General features: G+C 41.7%; 1 protein-coding gene across 1 annotated transcript in view; it reads left to right on the top strand.

Moving 5' to 3' along the window:
* Positions 1-769: 769 nt before the first annotated feature.
* lamb1b (laminin, beta 1b) overlaps positions 770-19,369 on the top strand; it is a 98,910-nt gene continuing 80,310 nt past the window's right edge. Inside the window, exons 1-5 of the mRNA XM_060902960.1 lie at positions 770-866; positions 7,370-7,545; positions 11,456-11,588; positions 17,072-17,145; positions 17,357-17,545. Of these exons, the coding sequence (XP_060758943.1) occupies positions 836-866; positions 7,370-7,545; positions 11,456-11,588; positions 17,072-17,145; positions 17,357-17,545 (603 nt within the window). The 5' untranslated portion in view covers positions 770-835. The remainder of the gene's footprint in view (positions 867-7,369; positions 7,546-11,455; positions 11,589-17,071; positions 17,146-17,356; positions 17,546-19,369) is intronic.

Below are 19,369 nucleotides of genomic sequence, written 5' to 3'. Positions count from 1 at the left end.
AGCCCTGTGATGACCTGGCGACTTGTCCAGGGTGTACCCCGCCTTTCGCCCGTAGTCAGCTGGGATAGGCTCCAGCTCGCCTGCGACCCTGTAGAACAGGATAAAGCGGCTACAGATAATGAGGTGAGATGTTGAAATGGGGAAAAAAATAAACTTGTTGCAATGCTACACGTGTCGTCAACTTGATTCAAGATAGTCTCTGGTCTCATATCTAGAGTATTTTACTAATTACAGGTCACAAAAGGAGAATCTTTTAAGCTAGCACTGCTTAGTTGTAGAATTTAACAATCCTAATATTAATATATTTATCTTAAATTCAGTTTTTACTGCTAAGACTTTGTCATGAATTTAAGTGAAATACCCTTAAAATGAAATAAATAAAAATGACTTGAATGGCTAAATGTAAGAAGTACAATCTTGTTATAAGAACTATTTTGATTATTTTGAGTTAATCAGATCTCGCATAATAAGTTCCCCAATCTTATTTTGGAATTATTTCATCTAAAAACAGGTTAGATTTTTCATCTCACTTTAAGAAATCTTACCAAGTCAAATTTGACTAGTTCCATTGGCAGATTTTTTTTCACCTGATTCAAGCAAATATGCTTTGTTTTGATCTTTTATTTCTTATTTTTGAAAGGCCATTTTTTGCAGTGAAACAGCTGTTTATGATGGAAAATCTACACGCTGTTTTAACACATCTGGCAACCCAGCTCCACCCGGGACCTTGTCCTCGCGCTGGTTCTCACGCACACTGGTTTGACTGGGAGAGCATCCGCACTGAGCTCTTCTGCACGCGCTTTCACTGTCAGCACAAGTCAGGCTGAATGCAACCATGTGGATTTTACAGGGTGCCATGATTTTGGGTGAGTTTTAATAACTTTCTGTCTATTTATTTATGCGATGAAAGTCAATAAATAACAGACAGCACAGAGACAGTAACTTTTTTCATCTTGTGTGTGTGTGGCCTCATGTTTATGATTAGGATCCTCCATACGAATCCGCTCATTTATAAACAACAACAACAACAACAACAACAAACACCTTTGCTGATCAGAGCTCATTAATTTCATTTTATGCCTTTTATAAACAAGGAATAATACATGTATATTTTTCAATGAAGTATAAATGCATGTTTTTAACTATTAAGAACAAAACATTGATTTTGCATTAACATGGTCAAACAGGACATATTTATTGAGGTATCTGTATGCGTATGCTGATATTTCATTACCAGGGCTCTCAAGTTTGAATGCAGGCAAGAGTGACATCCACCCCACCCCACCCACCCCTGTTGGGGGGGGGGTTGGACGGGTGGCAGGAATGGGGGTCTTTCATTAATAATATTATTATTAGTGTTGTTGTTATTAATAACTGCTCAGACTTGCAGAAGAAAGGATAACACCTGGCACTGGCAGTTCAACCAAATACAAAGTCTTTATTCAATTTCCGTGTATTGAATAAGTGTAGGGGCGGCACGGTGGTGTAGTGGTTAGCGCTGTCGCCTCACAGCAAGAAGGTCCGGGTTCGAGCCCCGTGGCCAGCGAGGGCCTTTCTGTGTGGAGTTTGCATGTTCTCCCCGTGTCCGCGTGGGTTTCCTCCGGGTGCTCCGGTTTCCCCCACAGTCCAAAGACATGCAGGTTAGGTTAACTGGTGACTCTAAATTGACCGTAGGTGTGAATGTGAGTGTGAATGGTTGTCTGTGTCTATGTGTCAGCCCTGTGATGACCTGGCGACTTGTCCAGGGTGTACCCCGCCTTTCGCACGTAGTCAGCTGGGATAGGCTCCAGCTTGCCTGCGACCCTGTAGAACAGGATAAAGCGGTTAGAGATAATGAGATGAGATGAGAATGAATAAGTGTGTGTGAGAGAGCAGAGAGAGAGAGAGATTATGACTGGTGTTGTTTATTGTAAGTGTTTGTTGCCTTTTTGGAGTCCTTCATCATTTGTGTTGTTGGCTCCCACTGAAAACAGTTCGGCTCAAGTCCAGCCATTTTCAGGGTCATGATAGAGGCCAATGTCCCGTCCAGAGACAAGCTGTTTCAGGTTGAGGTTTTGTTCAGACTGATCATTGAAAATACCCTCTCGGCATCAGCATTTGAATGAGGAAGCACCAAAACCAAGGTTGTTATCTTTGATAACCTCCCAAATTGGTTCAAGCCAGTCACCTTTGAAAAAGGAACCAAGGGCCTCGATTACATAAATGTTTTCCTTTTATCTTAATAATGAGCAAGTCATGTTGTGTGCAAAAATTTCTTACTTTGTTCTTTTTTGAGGACATTCTTCCCCAAAACTCCTCAGTGTCAAAGAATGTTGGGTCCTGTAATCTGTAATAGTTGGACTTTCCTCTTCCCTATATCTTCCCCTGGAGTCACGCAGTTTCTATATTATGAACAATAAAAACTTAATCTTTCACAAACAGGTCTTTCATAACTGCTGACAAATTAAAAAAAAAAAAGTCTTCACTCTTACTGGTATTCACATGCTGCTTTAAACACAGGTTAGTGTCACTGTTATTATTACTGACCAGCATCTGTTATTGCCTGTGAACAAGTGGAGCTGTTCGCCAGGGGATCATTTAAAAAGTTACAATACTTGGCTCACCTCTTGTAAAACCTTACCATGTCCATGCTAATTATCTGGGCAACATTCTCTCACAGCAGGCAAGTTGTCATTTCTTGTGTCAAACAAGTTGTGAATTTGTTGTAACATTAAAACAGGATATGACTTCCTCTGGTCTCTGTGCTGCTCGGAGCTCATCCTCATGGTGTCCACTGAACAAAACTTTCAGAAGATGGTTGTAGCAGAATCACGTGAACAATTCCCGGGATAACAATGCTTTTTTCATTGGTTGTTGCGTTATCGACCCAGATACAATAGTGCTTCTGATTGACTGACTATTGTGTAGCCCCGCCCCTTTCCTTTTTTTGATTGGCTGGTAAGTGGCAGGCTCGACTCATGGGAGACATGCTTGTTTCCTGCCGTTTCCAAAGGGATAGTGGCGCACCAGAGAAATTTATATTATAATTTTTTTCAGCATGAGAAATACAATGTGTGGCGGGAGTGCGTGACAAAAGACCGAAAAGCGTGACTGTCACGCTCAATGCGTGAGACTTGAGAGCCCTGTTCATTACTATTATTCTTTATAGGCTACACTGTATACATACAGGCAGCACAGTGGTGTAGTGGTTAGCACTGTCGCCTCACAGCAAGAAGGTTCTGGGTTCGAGTCCAGTGGCCAACAGGGGCCTTTCTGTGTGGCATTTGCATGTTCTCACTGTGTCCGCCCAGGTGTCCTCCAGGTGCTCTGGTTTCCTCCACAGTCCAAAAACATGCAACTTAGGTTAACTGGCGGCTCTAAATTGACTGTGAATGGTTGTTTGTCTCTCTGTGTCAGCCCTGTGATGATTTGGTGACTTGTCCAGGGTGTACCCTGCCTCTCGCTTATGGTCCACTGGGATGGGCTCCAGCTTGCCTGTGACCCTACACAGGATAAGTGGTTTTGGATGGATGCATACTTACATATAGATTTAATATGATTTTATAACTTGAAAAAGCTTGGATCTTGTTTACTCGATAGGCACATGACAATTAAGCAAGAACCGAGTGTTTTATCTATAGTCTTAATTTATTTACACCTTAAATACACTGCTTTTAAATAAAGTGATAATCTAGAGTTTAGTTAAAATCTGAGGATGAAGCTAAAATCTACTACTGCTTAAATCTAACTTCCCTCTTCGGCATACGAGCGCACACATACCCACAACTAGCTAGTATCATTTTAATTAATTCCATTCTTCCCACAGAGAGAGAGAGGGAGAGAGAGAGAGTTTTGCTCTAGACTCCTAAACTAAACACAGATATCCGCGGCTTCTTTGGGATTCAAACTACGATCTTTCAGGGTGTTTAAAAACCTTTGACTGGCAGTGTTTATGTTTCTGGGAATGTTCATAGGTGGTCTCTGGTCAAATTTACAATTGTGTACAGTATTTGCAATTCTGGGGTCAGCTGTACAAAGTAATGGTGAGTGTGAAAGAGAAGTGAAGATAAGAGTGGAAGCAGGTTGGAATGGATGGAGGAATGTCAGGAGGGATTTGTGGCAGAAAGTTGCCAGCAAGATTGAAAGGGAACGTGAACAAGACTTTCATGTTGAGATTTTCATTGGGAGTGACAAAGTTGGACAGGATTAGAAATAAGAACATTAGAGGAGCAGGACATGTAGGACGGCTTAGAGACAAAGTGAGAGACGCGAGCTTGAGATGTTTTGGACACGTACAGAGGAGAGATCTGGGGTATATTGGAAGAAGAATGCTGGAGATGGAGTTGCCAGGTAGAAGGAAAAGAGGAAGACCAAAGATGAGCTTTATGGTTGTGGTAAAGGAAGACGATTGGTGCGACAGAAGATACAGAGGACAGGAGATGGAGGGACATTATCTGCTGTGGCGACCCCTAACAGGAACAGCTGAAAGAAGAAGAAGAAATACTGTACAATTGTGTGTTGTTGTTTTTTTGTTTTGTTTTTTAAATTGGGCAGCCTGGTGGTGTAGTGGTTAGCACTCTTGCCTCACAGCAAGAAGGTTCCGGGTTTGAACCTCATGGCCGATGGGGGCCTTTCTGTATGGAGTTTGCATGTTCTCCTCGTGTCTGTGTGGGTTTCCTCTGGGTGCTCTGGTTTCCCCCACAGTTTAAAGACATGCAGATTAGGTAAAAAAAAAACAACCACTGGGGTTGTACAAGATAGTGCATAGTTAGTGCTGGTCCCAAGTCCAGATAGACTGGGGAGGGTTCCAGTGGAAGGGCATCTGGTGTAAAACCTATGCCAAATCAAATATGCGGAACAGATGTGCTGTGGCGACCCCTAACAGGAGCAGCCAGAATAAGTGTGGGTTTTTTTAAACCCATCCTTGATTTTCTCCCTAATTTAATTGTAGCCAATTCCCACCCACCAGACAACTCTCTTCGATCACATGACAGCTACCAACCAAGGAGGGCGAAGGCTATCATGTTTCCTCCAAGGCCGAACACATCTTTTTGAACATAAAGGGGCAGTGTATCACCCTCCATCCCTGAGAGCATGGCCAATTTTGCTGTCTTGAGCTCCCAGCCACAGATTACTGTGGCACCATTGGGAGGGCGAAAGCCTGTTGCATCACTCGGGAGCACAACTGCGTATTTTAATATCTGTATAAATACAATGAAGACAAACTGTACTACTTTTGGTCATACAGTAATACATACAACCCAGATTCCAAAAAAGTTGGGACAAAGTACAAATTGTAAATAAAAACGGAATGCAATAATTTACAAATCTCAAAAACTGATATTGTATTCACAATAGGACATAGAAACATATCAAATGTCGAAAGTGAGACATTTTGAAATTTCTTGCCAAATATTGGCTCATTTGAAATTTCATGACAACAACACATCTCAAAAAAGTTGGGACAGGGGCAGTAAGAGGCTGGAAAAGTTAAAGGTAAAAAAAGGAACAGGTGGAGGACCAAATTGCAACTCATTAGGTCAATTGGCAATAAGTCATTAACATGACTGGGTATAAAAAGAGCATCTTGAAGTGGCAGCGGCTCTCAGAAGTAAAGATGGGAAGAGGATCTCCAATCTCCCTAATTCTGCGCCGACAAATAGTGGAGCAATATCAGAAAGGAGTTCGACAGTGTAAAATTGCAAAGAGTTTGAACATATCATCATCTACAGTGCATAATATCATCAAAAGATTCAGAGAATCTGGAAGAATCTCTGTGCGTAAGGGTCGAGGCTGGAAAACCATACTGGGTGCCCGTGATCTTCGGGCCCTTAGACGGCACTGCGTCACATACAGGCATGCTTCTGTATTGGAAATCACAAAATGGGCTCAGGAATATTTCCAGAGAACATTATCTGTGAACACAATTCACTGTGCCATCCGCCGTTGCCAGCTAAAACTCGATAGTTCAAAGAAGAAGCCGTATCTAAACATGATCCAGAAGTGCAGACGTCTTCTCTGGGCCAAGGCTCATTTAAAATGGACTGTGGCAAAGTGGAAAACTGTTCTGTGGTCAGACGAATCAAAATTTGAAGTTCTTTATGGAAATCAGGGACGCCGTGTCATTCGGACTAAAGAGGAGAAGGACGACCCAAGTTGTTATCAGCGCTCAGTTCAGAAGCCTGCATCTCTGATGGTATGGGGTTGCATTAGTGCGTGTGGCATGGGCAGCTTACACATCTGGAAAGACACCATCAATGCTGAAAGGTATATCCAGGTTCTAGAGCAACATATGCTCCCATCCAGACGACGTCTCTTTCAGGGAAGACCTTGCATTTTCCAACATGACAATGCCAAACCACATACTGCATCAATTACAGCATCATGGCTGCGTAGAAGAAGGGTCCGGGTACTGAACTGGCCAGCATCATAAAACGGAAGATACGACAAAAAAGACCTAAGACAGTTGAGCAACTAGAATCCTACATTAGACAAGAATGGGTTAACATTCCTATCCCTAAACTTGAGCAACTTGTCTCCTCAGTCCCCAGACGTTTACAGACTGTTGTAAAGAGAAAAGGGGATGTCTCACAGTGGTAAACATGGCCTTGTCCCAACTTTTTTGAGATGTGTTGTCATGAAATTTAAAATCACCTAATTTTTCTCTTTAAATGATACATTTTCTCAGTTTAAACATTTGATGTCATCCATGTTCTATTCTGAATAAAATATGGAATTTTGAAACTTCCACATCATTGCATTCCGTTTTTATTTACAATTTGTACTTTGTCCCAACTTTTTTGGAATCGGGGTTGTATTTGACTTGATGAAGCAGAACAATTAAATCAATTACAATCATCAGGACAGACTAAGTGTGGCACGATGGCCCATTAGGTAGCGTTTGTGCCTCACAGCTCCAGGGTTCTTCAGTCTTGAGCTGTATTTAATAGACTATATGGGCAAAAGTTTGTGGACATCACTCCTATATGTGGTTCTTCCCCAGTCTGTTGCACACAAAGTTGGAAGCATACAGTTGTATAGGATGTCTTTGTATGCTGTAGCTTTACAGTTTCCTTTCACTGGAGCTAAGAAGCACAAACGTTTCCAGGATGACAATATCCATGTGTAAAAGGATGAATAAATCTGCAATGGGATGTTCCACATATGGCTGTAAAGTTGTATTTTTACATGTTCTTCCTGTTTCCATGGGTTTCCTTTGGCCACTCTGGTTTCCATTCGGGATGCAGTCCTGCTTCAGCTCCAGTTTTCCTAGGATAGTGTGTGTGTGTGTGTGTGTGTGTGTGTGTGTGTGTGTGTGTGTGTGTGTGTGTGTGTGTTTTCAACCATATAGTGGTGAACTCTTATTGTTGTTCTTATTGTTCTCCTGTAGCTTTGAGTTTGGCTGTCCCTGCACAGCTTCTTCCTGAAGCTAACAGTATGTGTTCAGAGGGAAGCTGTTACCCTGCCACAGGTGACCTGCTGATTGGCAGATCTGATCGCCTTACAGCCTCATCCACCTGCGGACTCCACTCCCCTGAACCCTTCTGTATCATCAGTGACCTACAGGTAAAAAAAAAAAAAAATCAGAACACTTCTAAAATTAGCATTATGTCTTCATATTTAATGTATGAATAATAAAAACATTTCAGTAACAGATAAATCTGATTAAACCAGTCTGTAAAGCTTGATGTACCATGATGTCTATTATGGAGGTTTCCAGTTTTGAGAAATGCTACCTGTTACCAAGACTTTCCAGATCAAAACAGGATAAACCTCACATTACGTAATCCAAAAGAGGGAAAAAAAGCGAGTGAAATAGATTATAGGTACTTGTTAGCCACATTAGCATTACAGCTTCAGCACAGAACTAAAAAGCAAACCTTGGACCTTGAACATCACGGCTGGTTGACTACATTTCGGCTAAGGAGGAAAATTGTGTACATTTTTGCTGCGTAGTTTGGATCCTGCACACATGCCTTAAATCAGAGAGATAAATAAATGCCAAATAAAGACTAGAAATCTGCAATCTAATTATTTTAATCTCTGGCATGAAATATGTCTCTGATTTTCCCTCTGTGTTATATGGTACAGCTTTTTGTTGTTGTTGTTGTTGTTTTTCTGTTTCTATTTGACTAAGTAATTAGACATCACTATCTGTCCACTGTAAAAAAAAAAAATCCACTTTCTGGTCAACAATTGCTCCCTTTGTGGAGTTTGTGATGTGCAGAGGATGATTTCTCTCTGTTAGAATGTCCCAGCCGCCCTCAGGCATCTTTCTGAGCTCTTTGACACGCCACTGTAGTTCACACTGAGAATGTTCTGTGTATCAGTGAATAAGAAGGGAGTGTTGAGAAGATAAAACTATAAATTTCAATATGTCAGTGGTTCATGAGTCTTGTATCTTGCAGTGTACACTACCGTTCAAAAGTTTGGGTTCACTTTGAAATTTCCTTATTTTTGAAAGAAAAGCACTGTTCTTTTCAATGAAGATCACTTTAAACTAATCAGAAATCCACTCTATACATTGCTAATGTGGTAAATGACTATTCTAGCTGCAAATGTCTGGTTTTTGGTGCAATATCTCCATAGGTGTATAGAGGCCCATTTCCAGCAACTCTCACTCCAGTGTTCTAATGGTACAATGTGTTTGCTCATTGCCTCAGAAGGCTAATGGATGATTAGAAAACCCTTGTACAATCATGTTAGCACAGCTGAAAACAGTTTAGCTCTTTCGAGAAGCTATAAAACTGACCTTCCTTTGAGCAGATTGAGTTTCTGGAGCATCACATTTGTGGGGTCGATTAAATGCTCAAAATGGCCAGAAAAATGTCTTGACTATATTTTCTATTCATTTTACAACTTATGGTGGTAAATAAAAGTTTGACTTTTCATGGAAAACACAAAATTGTCTGGGTGACCCCAAACTTTTGAACGGTAGTGTAGGTATGCAGAGATATGCACACATACACAGTTCATACATAAAGATGAATAAAGAGAGCACCCTAATGACATCATTACTCTAACAGCACATACACAATAGAATTAAATATGTTGAACTTTTTCCTTCATACAATTAATTTAATTCCACCCAATTTATATGTATGCCTTTTAAGTAAAAAAAAAAAAAGGTTTGAGCTATGGGCAGAACTCATTTTTATGCATTGAAAAGGCTAAAATTGTAAAACTGAAATGCAGAAATTAGTGCGATCACTGCATAGTGATGATGCAAGTCACAGATATCTTTGAAAATGTGTCTTCTGTCCTGGGAAAACTCTTCATAGGTGTTGTGTCCGAAATCACTCACTCATTCACTACTCCCTATATATGGAATTACTATATAGAGGACGATATAGTGAGCTCATTGGTAAAATGAAAAAACACTTTTGGACACTACTCCACCGCGCCGTTATTTACATCATTACTGTCGCACAATTAAAACGTGCCAGATCAGTTGGCTGGTGGGTTTTCAAAATAATAAATACATGCATGTATTTTTGTGATAAATCCATATTATACTGAGCACAATTCCCACATTAATCAATACAGAGTACTTTGTGTCTGCTACATCTTTCAGGTTTTCTTTTAAATCAAGGCTGAATACAGGTGGCACGGTGGTGTAGTGGTTAGCGCTGTCGCCTCACAGCAAGAAGGTCTGGGTTCGAGCCCCGTGGCCGGCAAGGGCCTTTCTGTGTGGAGTTTGCATGTTGTCCGCGTGGGTTTCCTCCGGGTGCTCCGGTTTCCCCCACAGTCCAAAGACATGCAGGTTAGGTTAACTGGTGACTCTAAATTGACCGTAGGTGTGAATGTGAGTGTGAATGGTTGTCTGTGTCTATGTGTCAGCCCTGTGATGACCTGGCGACTTGTCCAGGGTGTACCCCGCCTTTTGCCCATAGTCAGCTGGGATAGGCTCCAGCTTGCCTGCAACCCTGTAGAACAGGATAAAACGGCTACAGATAATGAGATGAGAAGGCTGAATACTTTCTTCTTTGCCTCTCAAATCAAATTTGAGGCTTTTGATTAATTCCTCACTCTGTACTGTAACTTTTATTCTTGTATTTTATCTATTTCTATTTTAGCTTTTTTCTATTCTCTTACTATTTTTAATTGTACTTGAATGTCCATTTATAACATGTTTCTTCCTTCATCCATTCACCTCAATACACTTTTTTTTCCCTTTCAGCGTGACCACAATGCATGATGGGATATATTGCTTGGTTAGTGCCCATCGGTTGTACACTACTTTTCGTGATGCACTGTGGGATACTATGAGTGCACTATATAGGGTGTAATAATTCTCACTATACATTCAGATAGCACTACAAAATGGCGACCTCACTATGTAGTCCACTGTATAGTGAGTAGTGAGTGATTTTGGACACAGGGATGGTGAACTTTTTTGCCTTTTCCACTGTATATAGTGGTCAAGAATTACAACTGATTCATTTTTCACTTTGGTTCGTTCTGAACAAAAGCCATATTTTTGTGTTCTTGTTTGTTTGTTCCTCTTTTGTTGGAAACCAGTTAGAATGAAATAAACATATGTTAGTTATTTATGATAGTCTACTCTGCTTATACTGTAGGAAGCCTAGGATATCAATGAATCCAAATACTGCATTTAAATAGAAATATAGAAGCAACCATCAAAAGTTTGTACATGCATTCTGATTCATAGGTGTTTCTGTATTGTGACTATTTTCTGCATTGTAGAACAATACTGAAGTCATCAAAACTATGAAATAACACGTGCAGCATTATGGAATTATGTGGTAAACAAAAAAAGTGTTTTTTAAAAAAAATATGCTTCATATTTCATGTTCTTCAAAGTAGCTACTGTTTACCTTGATGATGCTTTACACACTATTGGCATTATCTTAACCAGCTTTATGAGGGAGTCACCCGGAATACTTTTCAATTAACATGTGTGTCTTGTCAAAAGTTAATTAGTGAACGAGTTTCTTGTCTTCTTAATCTGTTCGAGATCAACCAGTAAATAATAAAAATACAGTAAACAGCCCTATTCCACAACTGTAGTAATCCATATTATGTCAAGAACCGCTTAACTAAGTAAAGCAAAATGACATCCATCATTACTTTCAGACAGGAAGTGTCTTTTACTTAATCAAAATAAAGAAAACATATTGAATTACAAAGTGTGTCCAATGCTAGCGTTTATTATTTGCTTTAATTTTATTGGTATGTTACATTTACGTTACTTGCATACTATTTTAACAATGTTTACACACTTTTTATTGTATATTTTAATATTTTTTATCTTGTGTTTTTATTATTATTATTCTATTCACTACACACTGAATGTAGTCATCTGATCCACATTTGCAAGTGTGGTGTACAGTATGTGTGTAAGAGCGTGTAAAAATATGAGTCAGGGAGACACTAGCAGGTGCAAGCACCAAAACACCTGGTGTGCAGATTCTTCTACCCTGATTCCTAAATGATTTTCTCAATCCATCTTCAGGCTGAGAAGTGTTATGAGTGTGATTCTCGGGAGCTCTACAATGAGGTCACACACCCCAATAGCCACACCATCGACAACGTGGTCACAACCTTTACTCCCAACCGTCTTGTAACATGGTGGCAGTCTGAGAATGGTAAGTGTTCTGTCTGTGTATGAGGTTGACATGAAGACAAATAAACACATGACTGAGAGTTAAATATGAAGTGAATATCATCAAACCACACAACAGTTACCGTAGAATGAGGCTTCTCGATCCAGTCCTACTTCCTGTGGAAATACCCAGTGTTGCTCGGGATGGGACCCCTGACCAGGAAAACAGAGAAGGCAAAAGAGTTCAGCCAAGATGAAGAGCAGAGGAAATGGTGGGAATGAAAATGAAAAAGAAAGGATGAGTGGTGCAGCTGGGTGTGGGAAGAGTTCAGTCTCTTTCCCACTGAGTCTCTAGTGACCACTTTGTTTAGCGCTGAATGATGAGACTCATGGGCAGTTTTGCTCCATCACTAATTCGTGATTTATTAGTGTGTGCTGGGTGTGGAATTGTTGTTCTGGCTTCTCGACAGAATTCACTTCTCATGAGTCATAGGAAAATTAAATTATAACCCTCATGTTGTACTTGGGCTAAGATGATCCTTGATAAATTTTCACTAAAAGAAAACCGTTGCTAAAACTAGAAAGGTACTCGGTAGAATGCATACCTCTGCCAAGCCACATATTATCAACATCAAAGTCAAATCACTTGAAAGTAGGATAATACTAAAGCTGTACAACAAATTTAATCAAAATCCATTCATGACTTTTTGAGTTATGTTGGGATCAGACAAAAAAAAATCCTGGATCCACATACATATCTGGATTTGCATCAAAATCTAATCAATTATTCCTTGGCTCATGGTCAACCTTTACTCAAAATTTCATCAAAATCCGTTCACTACTTTTTGAGTTAGGTTGGGAAAAAAAAAACAAACAGAGGCGAAAACATAACCTCCTCCAATAAATCTGGTAGAGGTAATTATACTAAAACTAAGCAAAACAGGATCATCACCTGGCCTTCCTTCAGCTGTCCAGTTTGGGTGAGTCTGTGCCTACTGTAACCTCAGATTCTTGTTCTTGGCTGACAGGAGTGAACCAAGTGTAGTCTTTTGCTGTTGACGTTCTCTTGTTGTGTGTTCTGAGATGCTTTTCTGCTCACCATGGTTGTACAGAGTGGTTATTTGTGTTACTCTAGCCTTTCTGTCAGCTTGAAACATCTGGCCATTCTCCTCGGACCCCTATCATAAACAGGGCATTTCTGCTTACAGAACTACCGGTCACTGCCTGTTTTTTTTCTTCTCATCTTTTTGTGCAAGCACTAGAAGCCCTTGTGTGTGAAAATCCCATGAGATCAGCAGTTTCTGAAATACTCAAATCAGCCCACATGCCATTGGAGTCACATTTTTCTTCTGTTGGATCTTTTGATCTAACTGAAGCTTGTGACCTGTGTCTGCATGATTTTATGCATTTTGTTGCTGCCATATGATTCACTGATTGGATAATTGCATGAATGAACATGTGGTATTAGATAAACCAGGAAGCAGTGTTGTAGTCAAGTCACTAAACCTCGAGTCCGAGTCTAGTCTCGAGTCCCCAGTGTTCAAGTCCGAGTCAAGTCCAAGTCATTAAAAAAATTTCAAGTAGAGTCCGAGTCAAGTCCACTATTGATCCGAGTCGAGTCCAGGAACAAGACTCCAACCGCACCATTTGACGGTGGCTGTTTTTGCGCCATTAACATTAGTTTGTTCCTGAACATGACGTATGAATAGGTGAATGTGTATTCTGTTTGTCAGGAAGTGTGAAGTATTCTGTCAGAGATGGTTGGGAGACGAATGTAAGTGCAGAAGGTGTGTTTATTAATACAAGTGAAGACGGTTTGGGGAAGTCATGGCCTAATGGTTAGAGAAACAGCTTTGGGACCAAAAGGTTGCTGGTTCGATTCCCCAGACTAGTAGGATTGACTTAAGTGCCCTTGAGCAAAGCACCTAACCCCCAACCACTCTGGCAAGAGTGGTGGCGTACCTTGTGTCTGATTAGCCAAAGAAAAACTGATGATGTGATCATCAGTTCGGGCATTGAACCTGACCAACTGAACTGAAGACGGTAAACAATCCAGAATGGCAGGCAAAATCGTAAAACAGGCAATAGGTCGAGCGAGGCACAAACAGGCTATCGTAGACTCGGCAGAATCAAAGACGAGAAACAGGAAATCAGGGATCAGGAAACCAAACAAGGAAATAAGACTCGGTAATGTGTCAGCAACTCAACTCAATACTTTGCAAAGTAAGTGTGCTTTCACAGTTTTTATATCGGCGTGCTGATTGCACCTTAATCCTGTGCAGGTGCGAGTCGTTTACAGTGTGCACGAGAATCCGCTTGGCGCATGCGCTGTCCGGAGCGCGCCCAAGAGTCTATCTGATGCACGCGCCAAGGTGCGCAAGTGTGAAACTCTTGCACAAAATTAGTACAAAATTAATGTAGATATAAATATCTTATGCCAAATGATAATGGCATGTCCAAGTCATTAAAAAAATTTCAAGTCAAGTCCGAGTCAAGTCCACTATTGAGCCGAGTCGAGTCCAGGAACAAGACTCCAACCGCACCATTTGACGGTGACTGTTTTCAAAAAATAAAGAAAAAATCCGAGTTCTCGTCTCCAGTTTACGAGTCTGAATGCAGTTAATGCATGAGTCCGAATCCAAGTCCGAGTCATCAGTGCTCAAGTCCAAGGTGAGTCCTTAAAATTAGGTCACGAGTCGGAGTTGAGTCAGAGTCCTGGACTTGAGTACTATAAGCCTGCCAGGAAGTATATTTATATATATACTCAATTAAAGGTACTGTTTGTAGCATATAACAGACTTATAATAATCAGCTCATTTTATATCATATCATTTTAATGGGGCGGCACGATGGTGTAGTAGTTAGCACTGTCACCTCACAGCAAGAAGGTCCGGGTTCGAGCCCCGTGGCCGGCGAGGGCCTTTCTCTGCGGAGTTTGCATGTTCTCCCCGTGTCTGCATGGGTTTCCTCCGGGTGCTCCGGTTTCCCCCACAGTCCAAAGACATGCAGGTTAGGTTAACTGGTGACTCTAAATTGACCGTAGGTGTGAATGTGAGTGTGAATGGTTGTCTGTGTCTATGTGTCAGCCCTGTGATGACCTTGCGACTTGTCCAGGGTGTACCCCGCCTTTCGCCCGTAGTCAGCTGGGATAGGCTCCAGCTTGCCTGCGACCCTGTAGAACAGGATAAAGCGGCTACAGATAATGAGATGAGATGAGATCATTTTAATGACCCAGTTAGAAATATTGAAGGAATTTTTTGCCTTTACCTTCAAAAAACTGTGATCTGTAATTTTATATGGGGGAGCTCTCTGTTTTAAGCTTCAGTTTACATCGTTCTAGACTGCAAATTAGCTCCACCCACAGCTGAAACATAGATGCACAGCTCCTCCCGTTCCTTTAAAAGGCTACTCACTAGGCATAAGGAGTTTCAGTAGAGGGTATCCGCTTGTTAAGACGTGACGTATCGACCTAATACTGTTACCAGGTCCAAGCCTCTATTGCATTTTTTGAGTCCAAAAAACTATTTGTCATTCTACTGCTTTGCTTGCTATGAGAAAGAGAAGAGGCTGCAGTTGATATGGTAACCTACAATTCTTGAATGAATGAAGGAAAATAAAGTTTGGCACCCGTGGATGCTAACGTTAGCTAGCTAACCTGAAAACCTCACCATATCAATATTTTTTTAATCCATTCAAATGGAGCATCTGCTGTACAAGTCCTTGTGAATGAGCTGTTCCTGTCTAATTTGCAATCTGAAAGAGCACTTGGACCTGGAAATGGTTATGTGGTATCAGACTTATTATGTGTGGCGTCAGACTTAACAAGCAGATGGAAGACTGGGCTTGTGAATTGCACTGTGGCTTGTCCAGAGATGTAGTGGAAAGTGTATATTTCATGTCCAGACTAGATTACCACTTTTGTTTCACGCATACAAGAGCACTAAAACCCATGTCCCATATGTAACTGCTAGCCAACAGTTGGGTTTGTCAGTTTAGTCAGATTCAAGTATTGCAGGCTGTATGATATTTTAATGAGTGTGAATCCTGTTTTACACCAAAAGCTTTGCTACTGTATGTGATTAAATACAGTTTATTAATCCAGTGAGATTTTTACTCGTACACTTTGTGGCACACTGAAATATCACCCATGTGTTGTTTAGATTATAGATATACACTATACTGTAAATGAACATTTTAGCACAAATATTGTACTTTGACAGCATGATGGACGTTGTGCCATTGCAGTGTGGTGTAAAGAGGACCTGAATGAAACCTAAACAGTTTTAACTAGAAAAGCACTCGGAGAGCGCAGACCTCCGCTAAGAATCCTTTAAAAAAATCCGGGATCCAGAAGGTGATCCAGATCACAGCCAAAATTTAATGGATTGTTACTTGTGCCCAGTCACACCTCTCGAAAAAAATTTCAGAGCAATCCGTTCATTACTTTTTCCGTAATGTTGCTAACAGACAAACCAACAAACAAACCAATGCTACCGAAAACATAACCTCCTTGGCGGAGGTAATAATCAGGATATGGAGGATGGGGGCGGCACGGTGGTGTAGTGGTTAGTACTGTCGCCTCACAGCAAGAAGGTTCTGGGTTTGAGCCCAGTGGCTAACGAGGGCCTTTCTATGTGGAGTTTGCATGTTCTCCCCGTGTCTGCATGGGTTTCCTCCAGGTGATCCAGTTTCCCCCACATGCCATGGTGTCCCCTTTAAATGGCAAATTTGCTCTGCTTCTGGTTTCTGTAATAAGGTGTTTTTACAGGAGCAGGTTATCAGCTCTCAGCCCAATCCCCAACCTGGACGACCAGTGGATCACTCTTCGTCGGGCCCCTACCCTTTGACCTGTTCGGCTTGGGTGACTCTACCGGGAGTACATGACTCCCGCCAGCATAGCTCTAGGGGTCACTGGGACACACAAACCACCCCACCACAATAAGGTGGTGATCCCACGGGGTAGACAGTCCAAAGACATGCAGGTTAGGCTAATTGGTGGCTCTAAATTGACCATAGGTGTGAATGTGAGTATGAATGGTTGTTTGTCTCTGTGTCAGCCGTGCGATAACCTGGCGACTTGTCCAGGGTGTACCCCGCCTCTCGCCCATAGTCAGCTGGGATAGGCTCCAGCTTGCCCATGACCCTGCACAGGATAAGCGGCTACAGATGATGGATGGATGGATGGATATGGAGGATCCCCAGTTATTAAAGTGCCATTAGTAGTGATTATATTACCAATAATGAAGATAAAGATGAAATATAATGTTTTTGATTTTTAAACAAATGTTACAACTGCATTTCTAAAGCAAAGCACAACTTTATTCATCACACATTTGTGAAATTCCTCTCTGCATTTAACCCATCTGAAGCAGTGAACACACACATGCACGCACATGTTCATGTGTGTTTCTGTGTTTCTATAAAACATAAACGATGAATGTTCTTTGCTAAGTAGTGAAACAAAGTCGAATAAATGAGAAATTAGAACATCTCTCTGACACACAGTCAACTCTGTTTTTGTCTCAGGAGTGGAGAATGTGACCATTCAACTGGACTTAGAAGCTGAATTCCACTTCACACATATCATCATGACCTTTAAGGTACCACACACACACTATGTCTATATACAGGTACATGGCACGTTACCTCAGGAATCTCCTGCTTGTGAGGAATGTAGAATATACATGTAAGTGTGTTTCATCTTTCAAATCAGTGTCAGTTTTGTGTAAACCTTGTGCATTGTGTGTGTGTGTGTGTGTGTGTGTGTGTGTGTGTGTGTGTGTGTGTGTGTGTGTTATGCTCTGAATACAGACATTTCGTCCTGCAGCGATGGTGATCGAGCGTTCATCAGATTATGGGCAGAGCTGGCAGGTGTACCGTTACTTTGCATTCAACTGCTCCGCTTCTTTTCCACACGTCTCCCAGGGACCAGTTAAGAGTGTTGATGATGTCATCTGTGATTCCCGGTACTCTAACATCGAGCCTTCAACAGAGGGAGAGGTCTGCACAACACACACACACACACGCACACTACGAGTCCTACATTTGACTAAAGCCCAGTGCACACGGGCGATTTTCCATTGCTTGGTTGTGCAACTTTTTGACGTAAGCGAAAAATTGCTTCGTGTGTGGATATTTGCAATGCCGATTTTTTGTTGCTTGTGACAGATCGCAGGTATCAAACATGCTTGATATTCTGCGACAAAAAATCGCCAGTCGCTGACTTGTTGCAGAGATATCGCCGAGTGTAAGTGTCTTTGCGATAGCGAAGCGATCACCTCCAAAGGCTAAGCCAATCCCTGCCCGCAAAGTAGTCATGTGATTTCAACGTGACTTGCATCCCCCTCCCCAAATCGCCCACTTGTCGCAGATAACATGCGCACGCAGCTACCCGAGAAGGGAAACTTGCGTCCAAAAATCGCAATACGCTTACAACAAGAAGTCGCCTGTGTACGCCGGGCTTAAGGGTTACTAAGGGTTAAAATGATTCTCTTCAGTAAATACACATATGCCGCTTTTCCACTACCAACGCGGCTGAGTCGGGCTGAGCCGTGCCGTGCTGAGTCGGGCTGAGCGGGGCTGTTGGAGTTGCATTTCGACTACAACCGCGCTGAACCGTGCTGGCTGGAAGTGGGTGGACACATTGGGTGGAGTTAGCGAAAGTGGGTGGACGTCAGGTGATGTCGTTAAGCAGCTCAAACAGTGACATCAGTGAGCTTCTAAGCGGTAGTCTCACGACCCGAATAGTAAACAATAAACATGGAGGACATGGAGTCGTTAGTGTTGCTGGTCTTGGTGCTGTGGCTTGTTGTCACTGACAACGCCGACAGATACTGGCAAGAGCGTATAGATGAGGCGAGGCGCATAAGGCTCCAGAAATTCTCGCAATTCGTAATTCTTCTTCTTCCGGGTTTGCGGTGTTTACAGATCCCAGCGCGCTCGCGGGGCGTGTGGGCATGTGAGGACACTCCTCCTCACCAATCAGTGCACAGGGGAGTGTCTGCTCACGCCCCCAGCCTCAGTCGGCTCGCTTTGGCTCGCTTCAGCCCCACTCCAAAACGGTGCGAGTTTTAGGGGCTAAGCAGGGCTGAAACGAGCTGAGTCGTGCTGGTTTTTGGTAGTCGAAACGCGAGCCGTGTCGGGCTGAAGTGAGCTGAAACGAGCTGAAGTGAGCTGAAAAAGGGTAGTGGAAAAGGGCCAATACTGTGTTCTGTAGGCCAGAATGTTCTATCGATACAGTGTCATTTCTCTACCATGGCAGCAAGCATAAATAACAAGGCCAGATCTATATTTAAAATTTGTTGTTTCTTTCACTTTCATACTCATACTCAGAAAGGAATGATTCATAAATTACATGGTATTGATTCTTTTTTTTTTATTAAAAGGAGCAAAAACAGATCAATATATGATTGTATGCATATGTTTGGGCATTGCTGGCCAAATTACTGTACATATTTTGTTGGTTTTTGGAGTGAAAATATATAAGCACAACAGATGTTTCTTTGAAGGGGGCTGTGAGGGCCATTCCAAAAGCTTTAGCTTACAGTTCTTGATGTACAACCGTTGTAGTTCACGGTGGATTTTGAGGTATGATTTGGATTGTCCTGTGGTCAGAGCCAATCTTTCTTCAGCTTCATTTTCTTGACTGACTGTGCCATAAATCCATTCTTCTAAATACTTTTGCAGTGATTTTTGTGCCACTGGCTGCCACACAACCCCAAAGTGTAATAGATCCACGCTCATGCTTAACAGGGTCAAAAGGTTCTTTTATCAAATCCTACTCCTTTTTCTACAAACATACAGTACCTTTGTTGATTATGACCG

This window comes from Neoarius graeffei, chromosome 21, assembly GCF_027579695.1.
Source record: "Neoarius graeffei isolate fNeoGra1 chromosome 21, fNeoGra1.pri, whole genome shotgun sequence".
In the NCBI taxonomy this organism is placed as follows: domain Eukaryota; kingdom Metazoa; phylum Chordata; class Actinopteri; order Siluriformes; family Ariidae; genus Neoarius; species Neoarius graeffei.
Note: the sequence above shows the minus strand (reverse complement) of the source record. Positions and strands in the feature narration are given on the sequence as shown.